Raw genomic sequence first — 18,505 nt, 5'->3', positions numbered from 1 at the left:
TCTTTTTAGTTTTCTTGCGTCCGTGTCCGTCCGTCTGTTTGTGAACATTATAACCCTGGCGGAACCTTGTATGATGATAACTTAATTTTTTTCCCTTTACATAATTTTCAGATAATGATGCTGCCAAAAAGCTAAAAATAGCTTCAAACAGCAATATTGCTTTATGCTATCAGAAAACAAATGACTATTTCGAAGGAAAGCAAGCGGTAAGTTCTTTTATATAATATTAATTTTTAAATTAATACTTCCGATCTTTTGCTCTTTTATTAGGTTCGAATACGAGCTCAAGGCATTTACAAGATTTTTTTGATCGGCTATTTTAAAAGTATTAATTTGCTTTTGATATTTCACCTGAATCAATGCAAACTCAAAATCCCATGAATTGCATGCTTATCTTAGATTTTTCAAACACTTATACAAATATTTCAAAAGCAGGTTTCTATTTCTATTCCATATTTCTGTTTGTCAAAGTATTGTAGCTGCTGTAAAAAAGTTTGTCTTCTTACCGCTCCGTTTGATCCCTGTATTTCCTTCGTATCTTCTCCCTTTCTTACTTGATTTTTTGCCCCTCCACTCCATTTTCTTTTCTCAATCTCCCTCTATTTTTCTTAATATCCCTCCCCAAGCTGCCCCTCCTTCCTATTTTCCCCTAACACTTTCTCCATTCTTAACTTCCTTTCCCACCTCCATTTTATTTCCTCTCCCTCACTGTCTCTATTTGTCTTCATCCGTCCTTTCTCTTTCTCCTCCTGTCCGATTCCACACTTTTATCTCTTAATTTTCTTGTTTTCTACCTATAGGCTTTCGTAAAGCAACCACCCACGGAGACTCGCCCCAGCGGGTTAGGGGGTCAGAATTTACCCGCGGTAGGTATGCCTGTCGTAAGAGGCGACTAAAATACCAGATTCAAGGGGCTGTGTAGCGCAACTCTTCAGGTTGCCAGCGCAATATATAGCTTCTCCAAACCCAATTGTCAACCTCACCTATCCACGGCGAATCCTGTTTCGCTAACAGACGAGGCTCTGGCGACCCCAAGCTCCTCATTGAACTTGAGGGTGGGGAGGGAGGGGATGGCCTGAAGGCTTAATGTGGCCATCTAAATCGTTCCCGAGATGGTCGGGCTAGCAACTTAATGGTGCTGTAGTAACGGAGCGTACCGGATCTGTATCCGGCAAAGGACCATCACATCGACAACACTCCCCAAAGCCTTCGGGGAGCAACCTTATCGCTACAACAACAACAACTCGCGTCACTCTAGCTCAACTTCGATCTGGATGGTGTATAGGTTTAACTCTTACTTATCCAGAATAAACCTCGACATACCCAATGTATGTCCCGCTTGTGTCCCCACATGACACCAACCATCCTTATCCTTATCTCCGTCAACCCTATTTAAACTGCAAGTTTCCTCGGAATCCTGTTAGAGGACACTGATGAAAATTAGTAGATTGTTGTTGTTGCAGCGATAAGGTTTAGGGGAGTGCGTTCGGCCTACAAACACCATTAAGATACTAGCTCGACCATCTCGGACACGATTTAATATGAGTGGTAGCAACTATTAGATGGGCCATATCACTACTACAAAAGCAACAACTATTACCCGAAAAGGTTCTAATGAAGGGTGTGTTTGAAAAAGTTTGTAACTTCATATGAAGTAAATATATTTATAGGAAAGTCATTTAGGATAATACATTTTTAATTATTTTAATTTTGTTCTAGTGTAACGAAGCTCTCAAATTAGATCCTCAAAATATCAAAGCGCTTTACCGTCGTGGCCAGTGTAACTTAGCTATTAATGAATTTAATGAAGCTCTTAATGATTTCGAAATGGTATTTGAAGCTATATTATTGTTTAAATATGTTTAATTCAATATTTCATTTTCTAATTTTGGAAAGGTTATCGAATTGGAGCCTACAAACAAAGCTGCTGTTAATCAAATACAAATTTGTAAACACCGCATCAAAGAAGCCAACGAAAAAGAAAGGAAGATTTATGCCAACATGTTTAAGAAATTATCTGCCGCCGATAAAGAGGTATGCAAGTACATATGTATGTATGTATGTGTTTATGCTTTTCGTTTATTGTTACAAAGCTTAGTTAAATTCGAAATCAGAATAAACCCATGGGATGGGTAGCACATTAGGCATAGAGTACCGGGAATCCCAGGATTCCCGATCCATTTTGCCATCCCGAGATCCCGGGATCATATTTATTAAAATCCCGGGATTTTGAGGTTCCGGGATCTCATATTGCAAATTAAAACAACTGTTTTTAATAATTGAAATAACTCCGAAATTTTTAAACAAATAAGAAATTGTTTAAAAAAATGTTTTTTATAGATTAAAAGCAATAAAGGACACCCCCCGCTTTATAGTGCAAAAAACACTTAAATTGATTAACAGCCTCTCTTTATTTAAAACCTAAAATCCAGGGATTGCAAAAGATATTCGGCACTCGATGCCTTAGTAGCACGTCATCAGTGATGGGGATATCTTGCTGTCTAAATAATGTTTAATCGTGTATCAATTTTATTTTGTGTATTTTATTATAAGGGGTCCGCAGTTCATAGTTTCGCCATACCAATTCTTAAAATTTTTGTTTTTTTAATTAAATCGTAAGAGTTCGCCGACCGAACGGCAATTTTTAAGGGCTAAGCGGCCTTCTGCCAATTTCAGTGCAAGCCTAACCGAATATTTGCAAAGATCCGAATGGTAGATGCGTTGTATAAGAAATAAATGATTTCTGGAATTTCTGGAGTGGACTAAAGGAATTTTGATCTACACGTAAAAATGGACTTAGGCCCGATTTTTAAGTTCGAGTTTAAACTCTTGTTAAAGTCCACTAGAGCGTAACCTTGCCACTTGTCCGATAGCATATAATTTTCCTTCTCATCTCAGCTCAGGCAGCCGAAGTGGCAGGGTTAAACTCTAGTCAACTTTAACTGGAGTTTGAACACGCACTGAAAACCAGGACCATAGTCAACTTTGAAAGAAATCGAAGATTAAATCCGCTTCTTTAATTCTATAGCTATTAGTTGGGTACTTTTTTTTAATTTTAAACGATAGATTTGTCTTCTACTACATAGACGCACACAAAATCCAAAAAAGTATCATTACGGACTAATGCACCTTTGATATGTTTGTAACGACTCAATCATGATAGGATTATTACTTTATATTGCTATTAATATTTACAATACATAAATGTTATTAAAAATACTATTATTCATTCATATAGGCAGTACCAAGTACCGAGGATGATGTCTTAACTAAATGTGGGGAATGGACAGATGAAGATGCAAAACGGGAAGTAGATTTGGCATTCGAACGCGATAATAATATTGTTATGATATAAATTAATTGAGGTTATTTCAAAAGCTAGTTACAATGAAAAAAAGGGTATGAAAAATAGAAGAACATGTCTTATATACTATATACAATAAAGAATTGGCTGAATATTCTAAAATATTCTTGAATTTGTTTATCATAAACCAGAAAAGCATGCAGTAAACAATGGATGTGTTCGCAGGACCCAAAAATTCAGCACTACTGCAACAATGCTTTTTAACTGAAAGCATTTATGTCCTTTTTATACTACTGAGGTAGTATGAAAAGAACGCGGTCTGAATAAAAAAATAAACGTGAGGCGCGATAGCCTCCGAAGAGATTTTAGGCGGTCTGAATATTCCGAATTAATAGCAGTGTTTTTTTTTTTTACATGTATATACATCCATGTTTCTGCGTAAAAAACGCTTATTCTCACTTAGATAATGCTCAGGAGACCCAGTTATCGGCACCTAGCTACAGAACATGTACCGAAAAGCGGAGACACAAACCTCTGTTCTATGGCTATAGCTGAATCGGTTGCGGTCATGATGGAATAAGAGAAGGTGGCGCATTGCGCATGTAAACATTAGTTCAGCTGCTTTTTATGCGCGATTTTTACGTCATTTTCCTTTAGCGCTTGTTTTTTTCTCTCTTTCATTCGTTCAAGCAGTCAAGTGTGACGTAGATGTGCAGAACGAAGCAATTTTGAACTCCTGAATGCACAATCTTCTGTGTGTGATTTGTGGGTTGAGATGAATAGCATTGTGAATGATGTGAATGATTATCATTCACAATAATGAATAGTGGACACACACCATTTGTAAAGGTAAACCCAGCGGGTTAGGGGATCAGAATATACCCGCGGTAGGTATACCTGTCGTAAGAGGCGACTAAAATACCAGATTCAAGGGGCTGTGTAGCGCAACCTTTCAGGTTGCCAGCGCAATATATAGCTTCTCCAAACCAAGTTGTCAACCTCACCTATCCGCGGTGAATCCTGTTTCACTAACAGACGAGGCTCTGGCGACCCCAAGCACCTCATGGAACTTGGGGGTAGGGAGGGAGGGAATGGCCTGAAGGTTTAATGTGGCCACATAAATCGTTCCCGAGATGGTCGGGCTAGCACCTTAATGGTGCTATGGTACCGGAGCGTACCGGATTTGTATCCGGCAAAGGACCATCACATCGATAACACTCCCCAAAGCCTTCGGGGAGCAACTTATCGCTACAACAACAACAACAACAACAGGTAAAGGCCTAATTAATGGTGACTTATAACCATAACCCGATAAAACAGCTGATCGAACCTACCTTATGGAAATCAATGTAATCGATTAATGGTTGCATATTATAACGCTAACGCCATAACCATACCATAGCCCAACGATTGGTTTGTGGTTTCTCGCCATATCCATAACCTAAAAATATTTGAGTTGGTGAATTTGCTAACTTTTTGTAGACTTATTCATTGTTTTGGATACGTTATGACTAAGAGACTTATTTTTTGTGGAATATGTTTGTAATTTTTTGCGTTTTCTTCATTTTTATGAAATTTTCACGATTTTTAGGTTAAGGCACCTTTAATCGATCACATTGCAGATGGTTATGGATATGTGTATGGTTACGACTATAGCGTTGGGGTTAAGGAAGTTTAATTACCCCTAATACATAGAATTAGTGTAGAGGTGAAACATAGCCATATATTTCAGTTGCATCTGAGTATAATGCGTATTGAAAGTTAGGAGTGCTAATTTTATGCGCAGAAATTTCAGAAGAGTATATAAAGTTTAACGCTTAGCAGTCCATATAAAGTTTAAGCGTAAACGTATATAGATGTAGAAAAAACACAGCTAATAAGTAAACACAAAAATTGGTTAAACCCAAACAATTCCTCGAACAGTTAAACCACAGATCAGCTACTTAAACCCCTTTCTCTTCCGAAGCTTCAGAATGAAAAAGTAAATGTTTGCTCAGTAATTTGACTTTAAATCCCAACCGTTTAGTGGATCATAAATACTCAACGCTGCGTTCAGAAAACTATCAGTGAACGCATGGTTCAACTATATGGTTGGCTCATCTGTACAATAAAAAAATATGTCTGTTCAAATTGTCAAAATATGTGTATTGGTGTTGGTGCGAATGGTATGGAATGGAAACATAAAACTTAACAGTTTTTGCATGGGTAAGAAAATGTGTTGGTTTCATTTTGAGCTTGCCATCTCCTTTTGACAATCCCATCGACCATGCAATGAAATAAATATAATCAGCTGATGAGATGAGCCAACCATATAATTGAACCATGAGTGAACGATTGGTCAACACTTATCTTCGCTGGAAGTGTCCAACATTCTGTAAAGTGCCAGTGTGTCAACTAAGCGATAAATGTCAAAATTGCAAACAGCCTCGCTCGCCTGATGCAAATCTCAGGTCTAGAGTTGCATTTTTGGTACCTAAGAGTACTTTAAGCAGAGTTGCATTTGATAGTTGAATAAAACTTTGTAATTTTAACAGATGAAATAGTTGCATATATTTCCGCGGAAATATAAATAATAGAAGATTTGTAGCCTCCAACAATGCGGAAACATACCGAAAGCAAAATTTATTTAAATTAGAGTCAAAAAGGTCTAGAGAAACTTAACAAAATATAAAGCGTGTAACATGTTTCCCTGAGGAAAATTTTCACTTCTATGGCTGTTTAACAAATACATAAAGCAAAATTATATAAACGCTTTGGTCGCTTCAAAGCAAAGATAACGCAAGGCGTTTGATTGTTTTTCGTATGGCGTCGTCAAAGCGTAGGCACGCAACCAAATCGTTTATGTAAACCTTTTGATGCTTCGCCCGACGGATGAGTTAAATTTATGGCAGCTCCTATATTTTGCCAAGCAAAGTTTGTTGAATGTTAAAGGACTCAAAAAGTTGAGAAATTCTCAAAGGAGGATTTCCAACTCTCATCGTTTCAAAGCGAAGAAAATGGCAAGGAGTCTCATTTTTATATTATGGGCCTGCCAAGGCTTCAGATCGATGCAACAACCAAAGCGTCCATGTAAATCCGCCTTAATTTCTGTCGCTGTGAAAGTCTCTCGCAAATAAAACGACGCTGTGAGTGGAAGCAAAACAAAGAAGCGGGCAAAATAAGAATTAATGAAAGTTTAACTATTAGATACGTTTTTATGCAATAACATTGTTTTCTTCGTTTAAAAATACTGTTACCAGATTATTTTATTACACAAATATAATGAGCTTGAGTACAGAAATTCAGAAATCCTAGAAAATATTTTACCGATATACATTGTTGTTGAGTTTAAAAAGTTTTTCGCAATAAATTGAAAAACCTTATGCTTTTTACACTTAGAGAAGTAACCTTGTATAATAAATTAAATTTTTAATGAAAGTCAATAACTCTGAACTGAACAATTTTCGCCATGAAAAAAATTAAAATGCTGTGGAACAGGAGCAACACTTTTGTGAGTACATAAACCCTGTTTCAATCTTTTACGTCCCTGCACAGAACCCTTATTGACCGTTTTCAACCGAAACAACAATGGCAACCCAGATTTTCCCCTTATGCTTACTTAAGCGAGTGGCTGTCAGAAAGAAGTCAACACACTTGTACTTATCCACAATGGTGCCCAATGCTGCTTGAGAATACAACGAGTGCTTTCACCTTATTTTATTAGCTTGATGTAATCGTGTTATCGATATGTTGCAATTATACCTATTCTCAACATTCGGATATGTCGGAAAAACGAAATCATTTGAGGTACAGAAATGTGTAATAAAACTGAATTTAATTTTTAATTTTGTTTATCTACAGTCAAGAACAGCTTCTGAAGGCGGTACAAAGTAAAAGGGAATGCAATGCAAAAGCGCAAACAATTGTGGAGTCATTGTTAGAAAGGAACATTGACCGTGAATATTTCATAGCGATGGTAAGTTTGTTATTTGGCAAATATCTACCGATAGAAATCATTTATGAAAAGTTTAAAGAACCAAACACGCTAGGCTTTTGCTCCGTTTTAGCGCTTGCGTCGCGTCAACATCTGGCTTTGAACCCACGTCTATGTTTTTAATTCAAGAGCAACGCAACGGCGTCGCAAAAAAATTCAAAAGCTTATGTTTTGCTGGCTTTGTCAATCAGTTAATATTTCTTTCGATTTAAGAAAAATCTTTGAATAACTATCGTCACACAATTCGATCTTAAATATTGTTTTGTATTCTTAGTAAAGAAGGGTTGGATTTTATATAAAGTGCCACGATTTTCAAACTTTTGCTGGTTTGTAGGGGTAAAAGGAGGGGTTGGATTTTATATAAGGTGCCACGATTTTCAAACTTTTGCTGATTTTTAGGGGAAGAGGGGGTCATAAAAATCACAAAATTATTATCCGCAACTCTAGAAAACTCTTAGCTTATGAAATATAAGCTTTTTAATTTCCAAATTTAGTAAAATTTCAACTTAAGTCCTGCACTTAAAATTGGGGTCGCACATGTCGAGAGCGGTATCAAAAGACGCGTATTTGCTTCAAGATTCAGAATCCGAAAGCAAAAACTACATTTTTTTTATCTCGTTTAAAAGTTATTCGCGGAATACCCGTCGGTACTATTGTCGCTTTTTTCGTTGTTGCAATTAAACAAATGACGGTGGTGAATAGTGTTGCCGGCTTCGCAACAATATCTTTTTATCTTGGTAGAACATTATAAGGTGGTGGCACGTCGACATAAATGCAAACAAACATACACTATTCATGTATTTTGTTTTTGTAAAAAATTTTTAATAATTGTAGTCTAATATTATTTGGGGTGCTGCGCAGAAGGGTGTACTACGCAGAAGGATATCACCGTGGCGGTAGCCACGGTTATACCACACACCCGGACTTGGCATGGCGTAGCCCAGGGTTATTTTTTATAAGCGCGGCCGAAGGCCGCCTATGCAGAAAGGTGTTCTACGCAGAATTACCGTTGGAATCAGCATAAAAATCTTTATAAAGTCCAATTTTTTATTTTTTTTTTTAACAAATGTATGTATTCTGCACTTGGTCCAATTAAATACATTAATTTCAAATTATTCAGAGAATTACAAAACAAAATATTTTGATAGTGTATTTTTGTTTGCATTTATGTCGACGTGTCACCACCTTATAATCTTCTACCAAGTTAAAAAGATATTGTTGCGGAGCTGGCAACACTATTCACCACCTTCATTTGTTTTCGTTTGTTTAATTGTAACAACGAAAAAAGCGACAATAGTACCGACGGGTTTTCCGCGAATAACTTTTAAACGAGATAAAAAATGTAGTTTCTGCTTTCGGATTCTGAATCTTGACGCAAATAAGCGTCTTTTGATATCGCTATCGACATGTGCGACCCGAATTTTAAGTGCAGGACTTAAGTTGAAATTTTACTAAATTTGGAAATTAAAAGGCTTATATTTAAAAGAAGAGTTGCGGATGATAATTTTGTGATTTTTAGGACCCCCGCCACCCCTCGAAAAAAAGAAAAGTTGGAAAATCGTGGCACCTTATTCTAAATATTCCCCATAAAGAATTTTTTTTTTCAATTTTCTTAATGCCAAAAATCGGAATGCGACATTTTGTTTTGCGTAGGGAAAATTTTAACCTGTTTATTTCAAAGTGACCTCAGCGCCAAAACAACGCAATAATCGGACCTGTTCGGGCCTATAGATCATGACAAAAACATCTAGGAAGTATAACCGTGTCTGACGTTGGCGTTTTTCCGTAATGAAAATCATTTAAAACTTCTCATTCGCACACATATATTAAAGAAAATAAGACATTGAATATTGCACAGCGCCTAAACCGGTTTGTCTCCAAACCAAATTTGCCAAAGAATGACGGAAAATCTTTGGAATATATGTACATCTGTATATGTTTTTTCTCAAAACAAGGAGAGGATAATGTGTTTTGTTTATTTTTTGGCTTTATTTTCTTTGGAGACTGATTTTTAAATATATAATAGCGCAAAAACTTCCAAAAAAGTTTTGATTGGCCAGAAGGGAGAACGGAACCGAAAATCTATACCGTACTCGGTTCTCTGACTATTGAGAAGACAGACAGCAAACAACGCTCTCAGTAAGACAGAATTGAATAGAACTGTACTGTACGGGATTGATTTATAGTGAATTATGTAACATTGCGTACAAAAAAGTGTGATATCTTATACGCCAACTGCCTGACGGGATTTGCAATATGGCTACTTTTACGATAGTTTGAAACAGGTGATCCATTCTATTTGTAATTTTGACGTCTATGCAGAAGTTAGCGCACTTGTATTATCCACAATGATATGCATGCCCAATTATTCATAGCCTTCACTTTATTTCAAGTTAAAGGATATCAACCAAAGCCATTATGACGATATTGTTGATGAGCGACATATCCTCATGCTATGCGGATATCCTTTATGTGCAACACAATTGGAAAGGTAAATGCTATAATTTTCATTCTTGAATTTATGCCAACATTACACATAATTTTTACTTTATTCAGCATACCATCGAAAAAATATTCAATATCTACAACGACTAATAAAGTTTACGATATAACGGATCGTAAAAAATTTTGCAGTACTCATTGTTTTAAAGCGTCCGAGTTTATAAAGTCACAATTACTAGTAAGTCCTCTGTGGCTTAGGAAATATGAACCCACTCCCCAGTTTAAATTATTGCATAAAAGTGCCGGTTAAAACTATTTTCCGTGTTATTAATATTCTATACATAATTTTATTTATTTACATAAATATGTCTTGAACAAGGATCGATTTAAAACATGTGTTTTTTTAAGCAGATTGCAAATTAAGTAGTTAAGAAAAATTTGTGTGGGACATTTTTAATTGTCTCGCATTTATACATGCCGTGTAGGCACCTTATGCAAATGTTTTTTTGGAAAGAGAATTAATTAGTTAATTAAATAAAGTTGGAAAAATTAACACAAATACCCCACGAAATGTATAGAAGACATTTATGCATATCTCGCCCAAAAAGAACCTGCGAGTACCCTAACGAATAACATTACGCAAAGTAACGAGTGACCTCTCTTATTATATTTATCCTCTTTGACACTACAAGGTATAATCCATGATGTAATAATAAAGGTGATGTCAACGACATAACCTCACTTTTTCGGCAGCTCTAATTGCCAGTATTTACGTGTATTTCAAAAGTAATAAATTTGGATTGTTTAATTTTTCGTAAAAATTCTTAAAATAAATTAGTTTTCTGTAAAATTGCGGGTTCGAATCGAGCTCAAGGCCTAACAATAATTTTTTATCATTATTATTGTTATGATAAATTTTTTCTTAATTGAAAAAATTTTTAAATTAGAATAGAAGAAAGAAAAAATTTAGACAACTGCCAAAGCTCGTTGTATAGATCCATTTCGGGAACTGCTAAATTCCTTCATCGGCAACGTTTAGGCGCTGCTGCTATAACCATTCAGCCATCATGAGCGATGAAGGAATTTAGCAGTTCCCGAAATGGATCTATACAACGGGCTGTGGCAGTTGTCTAAATTTTTTCTTTCTTCTATTCTAATTTAAAAATTTTTTCAATTAAGAAAAAATTATTCATAACAATAATGATAAAAAATTATTGTTAGGCCTTGAGCTCGATTCGAACCCGCGATCTTAAAATCAGTAGGCCGATATAACAATAAAAATTTTTTCTGTAAAATTTTGTCTATATTCAGTTAGAGAATACAAAGTTACGTTAATCGTGTTGGCTAAACAATTCTAGTAACGGCTTATATAGTTATAATATTTCTAAACGTATAGTAAAATATGCTACGATCGTAGAAGAACTCAAAGGGAGTTCTGTATGATAGACAACCCTCTAAATTATGCATGACGAACTTGTCAGAATAAGGGAAAACGTCAACGGGATCAGAACACCTGGGGGCCTACTCTGTATTGCGATGCGAAAGAAAAAATACGCGAAATCGCAAAATTGGTACTCTGTATCTTGACATTCGTATGCATATTTTGACATTCGCATTCACATTTTGCCCATTCGCAATTTTTCTCCCTTTTCGCATTGCCAGAACTCTGTATAGCGAAAGCGAATGTCAAACAGCTTTGATTTTCGCATTTTTCTTGCTACAACTAATAGGCATTCGCATTGTTCAAATATGTAAGTATTAATTGATGATTTTATAAATTGATATCTTTATATTCATTGTATATTCTTTTAAAAGTATATAGGGCAACTCCAAAGACTAAACAAACACAAAGGCAACAGTTTGAAATCCTAGTGGACTTTGTGGCAATATACCCAGATTTGGCCAAAGGGTTACTTAACACGCCCAAAAGACAACGGCCAATAATTTATGGAAGAGAGTAACTTCCCAACCAAAGCAACTCAACAAAAGTCCTAAACGAGATGAATAACAATTTGAAGAATATTTCCAAAACCATGGGAATTACATTCAAAATAGAAAAAAGCTAAATTTTGCCAAAGAACAATATGTCCATAATTAAAGAATGGACCGTGAGAATTTAAGAATAAAATTAACGGTCACTTCTTCCGGTTCAATTTCTGACCTGGGAGGATTTTCAACACTGAACATTATACAAATATTGTGCAGAGCACAACAAACAATAAGCATTTGCACCACTTTTGTTGGAGCATTATGCAACTGTGTTGAAGCCAAAAGGCAGCGAAATCGACCTTTTAAAACGAAAAAACTCTCTCAATTAGTAATGCAGAAGTGGAGCGAATTTTCAGCAACATTTAAAAATTTTAAATTAAATTTTATATGTAATGTGCAGACTAAGGAAAGAAAATAAGTGCTGCCATGATTTACATACTATCTCATTGAACTAATGAACAAATCAAATATTTATTGCAATTCATCAGATGATGAAGAATCCTGTGATATCGAAATATTTTAAGACATTATGTATATTTTTATCTCATACCTACTGCCGTTTATATGTATATTCTGTTGCAAGTAGTGAAATAGTTGTAGCAGTAGTGGAGGAGTGGTCAAATGATTGACTTTAAAATATTTGTATATTGCAGTTTCTGAGCAATTCATTATTTAAAAATCAAGTTTCTAACAAAAGGAATTGCCAACTTGGTATAGACATATATGACACTACTTTTTTTTGCTTGGATTCCACGCTAAAAAAAATGACGAAACTTTATCGGAACTTCAAAACAAAAATTATTTCTATCATGAAAAAGCGAGAACACTATTCCCCGAAAATTAGTGAGTTTGACATGTTTTTGTTTTTTTTTAATTTTATTTTTACATTATTACTTAACAATAAAAACAATGCAAATAACACGCGAAAATTATGTCGGTCTCTAATGGTTCACTTTTTTCACAATAAAGTTGATTTTAATTTTCAAACTAAAAACAAAATTTTCATGTGTCAGAAAAAAATAAAGAAAAAACGGCCGAATGTCAAAAAAACCTATCGAAATACAAACTGGCTCGTTTGTTTTTAATGAACTAGATTGTACATTGTAAATTTTACCAAGTAGCGCAACTAACAGCTGATCGGTGAAAATTCGCACATTCACACGCACGGTTCTCGACTCAGTTTCAAAAAAAACTTTAGATTATTTAACTCAAATTTTAAAGTGAGATAATCTTTACGAATTTATGTATATAGAATATATAAGGTATTTTTGTTGTTATTAAAAAAATAGTTTTATTTATATTAAAGCTTTTATCATTTTTTTTAACTTTGAAAAAACTCCGAACACCATTCCTTCATTATATGACATTCGACTGCCTATTCCACTGCCTTCCACTCTATTCGCAACATAACCTCTATTTAAGCTGCCAAACTATATAGTAAACAATAAGATTGTATTTTCCTTGTATTTCGTTAGTTTTTTGAAATATAGTTTACACACTTACACCAGTACTAAAGCCGTATTAGGAGGGAGTGCGACAAAAAATTTAAGATAAAATACACGAAAATAAAGTAGTGTCATATAGGTAATAGCAAGATATAGTACTGGCACACTTTGAACACATTTGTTAGGCGAAGCACCGCAACAGCGTTCTATGGAATTCCGGCCTTATCACAACACACGTCAACAGCACAAATCACACACACGAGATTGCGCATTGCGCATGTAAATAAAAGATCAGCTGTTTTTTATGGGCAATTTTTACGTCATTTTCCTTTAGTTTTTGTTTTTTTTTTTCTCTCTCATTCGCTCAAGCAGTCAAGCGTGACGTAGATGCGCAGAACGAAGCAGTTTTGAACTCGTGAATGATTTGTGCGTCAACAGTGTATATTTAGAGCATTTATTTAGAGTCACAAATCACCTACCTCTTGTGATGTGTGATTTAAGAGTCTACATGCATCGATACACTGGTAGGTAGTCGATACTAGAAAACAAAATATCGGAATTGGAGTAAAATGTCAATTATTTTATAAGTTCATCACTGGGCACCTTTTCTTCATTTGTTTAAAACTTATTAAAAAGCATGGAGTTACAAGAGTCACCTGAAGTTGATGAAATGCAAGAAAAGCTGGAACTTAGAAGAATTCAACGAAGAAGAAAAATATTAGAAAATGCTAAAAGTCGGTTAGAGAAATTAAACATGAGGCAGAATGGTGATGGTGACACCGAGTTGGTGAACATACGTGCAAGTAAATACATATGTATGTAATTTAAATTTCTGCACAATGCTTAATAAACAATTACTATTCAAAGGCGTTCCCCTAGTGCAAGAATGTGAATATTCAGATCCAGAAGTTGAACCAAATATTCCTGAACATTTTCATATGCAAACTCCAGCATTTCAACAACAACCACATAACTTGCAATTTGAGGATACATTAAAAAACTTTGAAAGTACCAGAAATTATGAGCAAACTCAGGAAAACGAGAAAATCTATATAAAGTATAAATTGCATGTTATATTAGCTGTGTCAATCGCGTATATGGCAACATTAATCCTAAATGAAAATGAAGGACAAACTTTTTATGTAATCATACCGTTTGCGCTGGTATTGGTATCAGATTTAACAATTTTTTACCAGCAAAGACAGCGTAATCCAATGATTGATATGTTGGTACTTTTCGGTATTAGAGCTCATAAAATTGTATTTGCAATAAATGTTGCTACGAAAATACAAATCGTTATAACCGATTTATCTATATTCATTTTCTATTTTTGTATAGCCGCATTTCTTGGCAATCAATTTGTGCACTTAGCCGATATTAAATAAACAACACATAAACTGGTGATAACTTTAAATATGTTTTGGAATTACACAGCATGGTGACTTAAATAATTGTAACGTAGTAATGCATTCGCTTGAAAGCGGCAAGGCGTTTCATTATTTTCTTAGAGCGATGGCAAAGCATCAAAGCGAAGCAACCAAAACGACCAATGGCCCCCAGCGGGTTAGAGGGGTCTAGAGAATGCCCGCGGCAGGTATGCCTGTCGTAAGAGGCAAAAACCCTTTCAAAGGGTTGCCAACGCAATTTATAGATTCTCCAACCCCATTGTCAATCTTATCTACCCTTGGCGAATCCTGTTTCTTTAGCAGTTGAGGCACTGTCTACCCAAGGTTCCTCATGGAACTAGGGGGTGTGGGCCGGATTGATAACCCGCAAAGAACCATCAATGTCGATAACACTTCCCAAAGCCCTCGGGACTGTTTTCGTCGCTACAACAACCAAACGGCGATCCTGTGTACCGAGGAAAACTTTGTTACGTCTATCCAACAAATTGTTAGATCGGAGCAGCTGGAATGCTCTAAAACCCTCCTGATTAGGGAAGGTACTGACCTCATTACAACTACCCCAGCGGGTTAGGGGTCAGAATATACCCGCGGTAGGTATGCCTGTCGTAAGAGGCGACTAAAATACCAGATTCAAGGGGCTGTTTAGCGCAACCTTTCAGGTTGCCAGCGCAATATATAGCTTCTCCAAACCCAATTGTCAACCTCACCTATCGGCGGCGAATCCTGTTTCACTAACAGACGAGGCTCTGGCGACCCCAAGCTCCTCATGGAACTTGGGGGTAGGGAGGGAGGGAATGGCCTGAAGGTTTAATGTGGCCACATAAATCGTTCCCGAGATGATCGGGCTAGCGCCTATGGTACCAGAGCGTACCGGAGTTGTATCCGGCAAAGGACCATCACATCGATAACACTCCCCAAAGCCTTCGGGGAGCAACCTTATCGCTACAACAACAACAACAACAACTTCATTACAACCCAAGTAAGACCGCCAAATTCTTTTCAGTGTATCCTCTGCAAAGGATGTTTGCGTCGTTCGGGATGTTCTAGGCTAGATCTCAATATTCGTCGAATCATTCTACAACTTTTGTGGCAACCTGCTGTTTGTTCCCAAGGACTCCGCGCCGTTCATGCTTAAGCGCACCCTCGCCACCAACACTGCTCAGTAGGCCACATCATCTGCCCGCTGTTTCCCCAGCTTCCAGCTCACACGGATGCACCAACCCATCATTAACGCCAATCACCAGCATCCGTCTCCCCTCCTTTCCCGGCGCACGCACTAGCGTAATATAGAGTCATCAACTCTTGGTCCTCCACACCAATATGTATGATTGCGAAATTAGTCCAAAGCAGTTCATGCCTTGGCCGTTGCCACCTTCGCAGATTTTCTGTTGCTCGTGCCAAACGGTGCTTCCACCTCACACGGCCGCTCCAACCCATCATTAGAATATACGCAGCATGGATAAAAGCAACGCTGATCACCAGCCTCTGCCCCCGTCTTGCCAGCACGTTCATATATGTTCCGGGCTTAGCAATGGCAACCCTCAGACTGGCGCATTCGTTGCACCATGCTGATAAAACCAGCACATCGGCACCAGGTACACCAGCAGCAGTCGGACAGCACACACGACAAAGCCTAAATCATTCAAGGCGTGTCCACCCATCTCTAACCCACAGAGTGATGACTGCCCCCGTTGAATGTCAGAATACTGCAATTATATTTTAACGGGTTAGCCGGTAAGACAGCGGAGTTAGTTGAATACATGAATAAAAATAATACCCGCATAGCCGCAAGCCAAGAAACAAAGCTAACAGCCAGATCGGACCTCCGAACTTGCGATGGCTACAACATCCATCACACCGTGCAATAAAGTCCACTTGAAAGAGACATAAGCCGCAAGGACAAAACCTCAAAAAGCCATGGCATAACCCTCCGGTAAAGTGATGATGACCTAGAAATAACTAACATCTACATATATTCCTCCTGCTGTCGAAATGGATATCGCCATGATATATGCGCGCTACTAAGTGGCAATTTCAACGCGCACCACGTCCTCTAAAATTACAGCCCGGACAGTATAGCCATGCCAATGCTAAAACTTCTTGGCGCTGAGGGAGTAAGCTACTTGCCGCACGTTTTCAACCTTTCGTCAAAGTCCTTCGTCATCCCGACCAATGGAAAATGCCAAGGATAATTCCAATACCAAAGCCTCGGAAGCCAGCCAACGAAGGTGAGTCATATCAACCGACATGACCCCTTTCGCCAGTAGCGAAGACATGAACACCGTCCTGCTCCCTTATTTCACTGAGAATCTTCGCCTAGCCACTTACCATGCCGCGTTAAACGCTTGAACACCCAGATAAATTACGGACTCAACTAGAAAAAACCCCATCATAGAACGGTGCTCGGGGCACTTGACCTGTCCAAAGCCACTGCACGCTATTCCAAGGCATAGAAGGTTCACCCCTTCTCCCTTGTCTAAAAAGTTGGATCGGAACGCAACTATGTATATCAATGAGGAACAAAACCTCAGGGATTGCCATGTGGTGGTGTGTTATCCCCGCTTCTGTTTCATTTCTACATATCGAAGCTACCTTCCCCACCAGAATGAGTTACTATCATTTCCTAAGCCGACGGCTGCACGATAACGGAAACAGGACGTTACAGACGAAATAGTTTGTAAAATAAACAGCTAACTCCACAGTCTTTCTAGATTCATCTCGTGTGATCAGGTCCTATCACCGACCAAGTCCACGACCACTCTGTTTACGACGTGGTAGGAACATCATCATCATCATCCTCCTCAACTCCTATTGGAGCATATAGGGCCTCGACCACCGACTTAAATCTTATTCTGTTAGGTGCAGTTCTTGTGATGTCATTCCACGTATATCCTGCGTCTTCGAGTTCTTTATCCACAGTTTTCGCAGGTGCACCAGGTCGTCAGCTTCCTTGTGGATTCCATCGCAATGCTTGTCTGGCTATATTTACTGGAGGTCTTCTGAGAGTGTGACCAATCCACGACCATTTACGCTTGGTTATTTCTGTGGCAGCCTTAGGTTGATTTGTTCTAGACCATAAGTCGTCAGTTGAAATTCTTTCCGGCCATCGAATTTTCAGGATTCGGCGCAGACATTTATTAATAAAAACTCGTAGACGTTTCTGATTTGAAGTTGAGCTTTTCCACGTCTCGCAAGCATAAAACAGTACTGATTTAACATTCGAATTAAACAGTCGAAGCTTCGTTTTTAAAGATATTTGGCTGGACCTCCACACGTTTGCCAGTTGCCCAAAAACCATTCTTGCTTTGTTTATGCGAGACTGAACGTCCTCATCTGCACCGCTATTATTTGAGACAATACTACCAAGATAAACAACGGACTCTACACCTTCGATTTCATTTTCGTCAACCGTAAGCATCAATGGCCTTGATGAAATACTATAGCCGCATCTTATGCCTTTGGTTTTCGCTGTATCGATGCTTAGTCCGGCCTCCTTTGCATGTGTGTTGACAGCTTCTAAATTGTGTTGAAGGTCAGTACTTCTGTGGCTTAGCAGACAGACATCGTCTGCATATTCTAAATCCCCTAGCTGAGTGAAAGGCGTCCACTGTACACCGTGTCCACCCTTTTCTGCGTTCCTCATAATCTCGTCTAATGCCAAGATAAACAAGAGCGGCGAGAGTATGCATCCCTGTCGCACCCCGCTTTTAATTTCGAAGGGTTCTGAGAGGCACCCATCGTGACTGACCCGGCACTTAAATTCGGCATAGAAACGGTAGGAACAGATGATGCAAATATTGGACGTTCAGGTCGATGGTGCTACGCATGTCAGTGAGCCAAAGATCTTAGGGTAACGTTCGATAGCACTTTCACCTTCAAGGCGCATGCCTCCGAAATTGTATCTAAAGACGCTTGCCGAAAGCACTTGGGGGAAAATATAAAGAAA

General features: G+C 37.7%; 3 protein-coding genes across 4 annotated transcripts in view; all 3 read left to right on the top strand.

Annotated features, from left to right (window-relative positions):
* Fkbp59 (FK506-binding protein 59kD) overlaps nucleotides 1-3,466 on the top strand; it is a 53,547-nt gene extending 50,081 nt beyond the window's left edge. The window contains exons 7-10 of the mRNA XM_067764222.1: nucleotides 112-206; nucleotides 1,720-1,830; nucleotides 1,897-2,034; nucleotides 3,239-3,466. Of these exons, the coding sequence (XP_067620323.1) occupies nucleotides 112-206; nucleotides 1,720-1,830; nucleotides 1,897-2,034; nucleotides 3,239-3,355 (461 nt within the window). The 3' untranslated portion in view covers nucleotides 3,356-3,466. The remainder of the gene's footprint in view (nucleotides 1-111; nucleotides 207-1,719; nucleotides 1,831-1,896; nucleotides 2,035-3,238) is intronic.
* Nucleotides 3,467-6,948: 3,482 nt separating this feature from the next.
* LOC137239195 (putative RNA polymerase II subunit B1 CTD phosphatase RPAP2 homolog) lies at nucleotides 6,949-10,111 on the top strand. Its single transcript, XM_067764221.1, has 4 exons — nucleotides 6,949-7,090; nucleotides 7,145-7,259; nucleotides 9,671-9,768; nucleotides 9,834-10,111. The coding sequence occupies exons 1-4, from the start codon at nucleotides 7,065-7,067 to the stop codon at nucleotides 10,027-10,029; spliced, it is 435 nt and encodes a 144-aa protein (XP_067620322.1). The 5' UTR covers nucleotides 6,949-7,064; the 3' UTR covers nucleotides 10,030-10,111.
* Nucleotides 10,112-13,665: 3,554 nt separating this feature from the next.
* l(2)SH0834 (lethal (2) SH0834) lies at nucleotides 13,666-14,567 on the top strand. Of its 2 annotated transcripts, none has more exons than XM_067769309.1 (2): nucleotides 13,666-13,968; nucleotides 14,021-14,567. In XM_067769309.1, exons 1-2 carry the CDS (start codon nucleotides 13,791-13,793, stop codon nucleotides 14,536-14,538), a joined length of 696 nt encoding a protein of 231 aa, XP_067625410.1. In that variant the 5' UTR covers nucleotides 13,666-13,790; the 3' UTR covers nucleotides 14,539-14,567. The 2 variants fall into 2 exon arrangements, with proteins under 2 accessions (XP_067625410.1, XP_067625411.1); XM_067769310.1 differs by having other exon boundaries at nucleotides 13,669-13,956.
* Nucleotides 14,568-18,505: the final 3,938 nt, after the last annotated feature.

Source organism: Eurosta solidaginis, chromosome 2 (genome assembly GCF_040869045.1).
Source record: "Eurosta solidaginis isolate ZX-2024a chromosome 2, ASM4086904v1, whole genome shotgun sequence".
Taxonomy (NCBI): Eukaryota; Metazoa; Arthropoda; class Insecta; order Diptera; family Tephritidae; genus Eurosta; species Eurosta solidaginis.
This window is presented reverse-complemented; position numbering and strand designations above follow the sequence as displayed.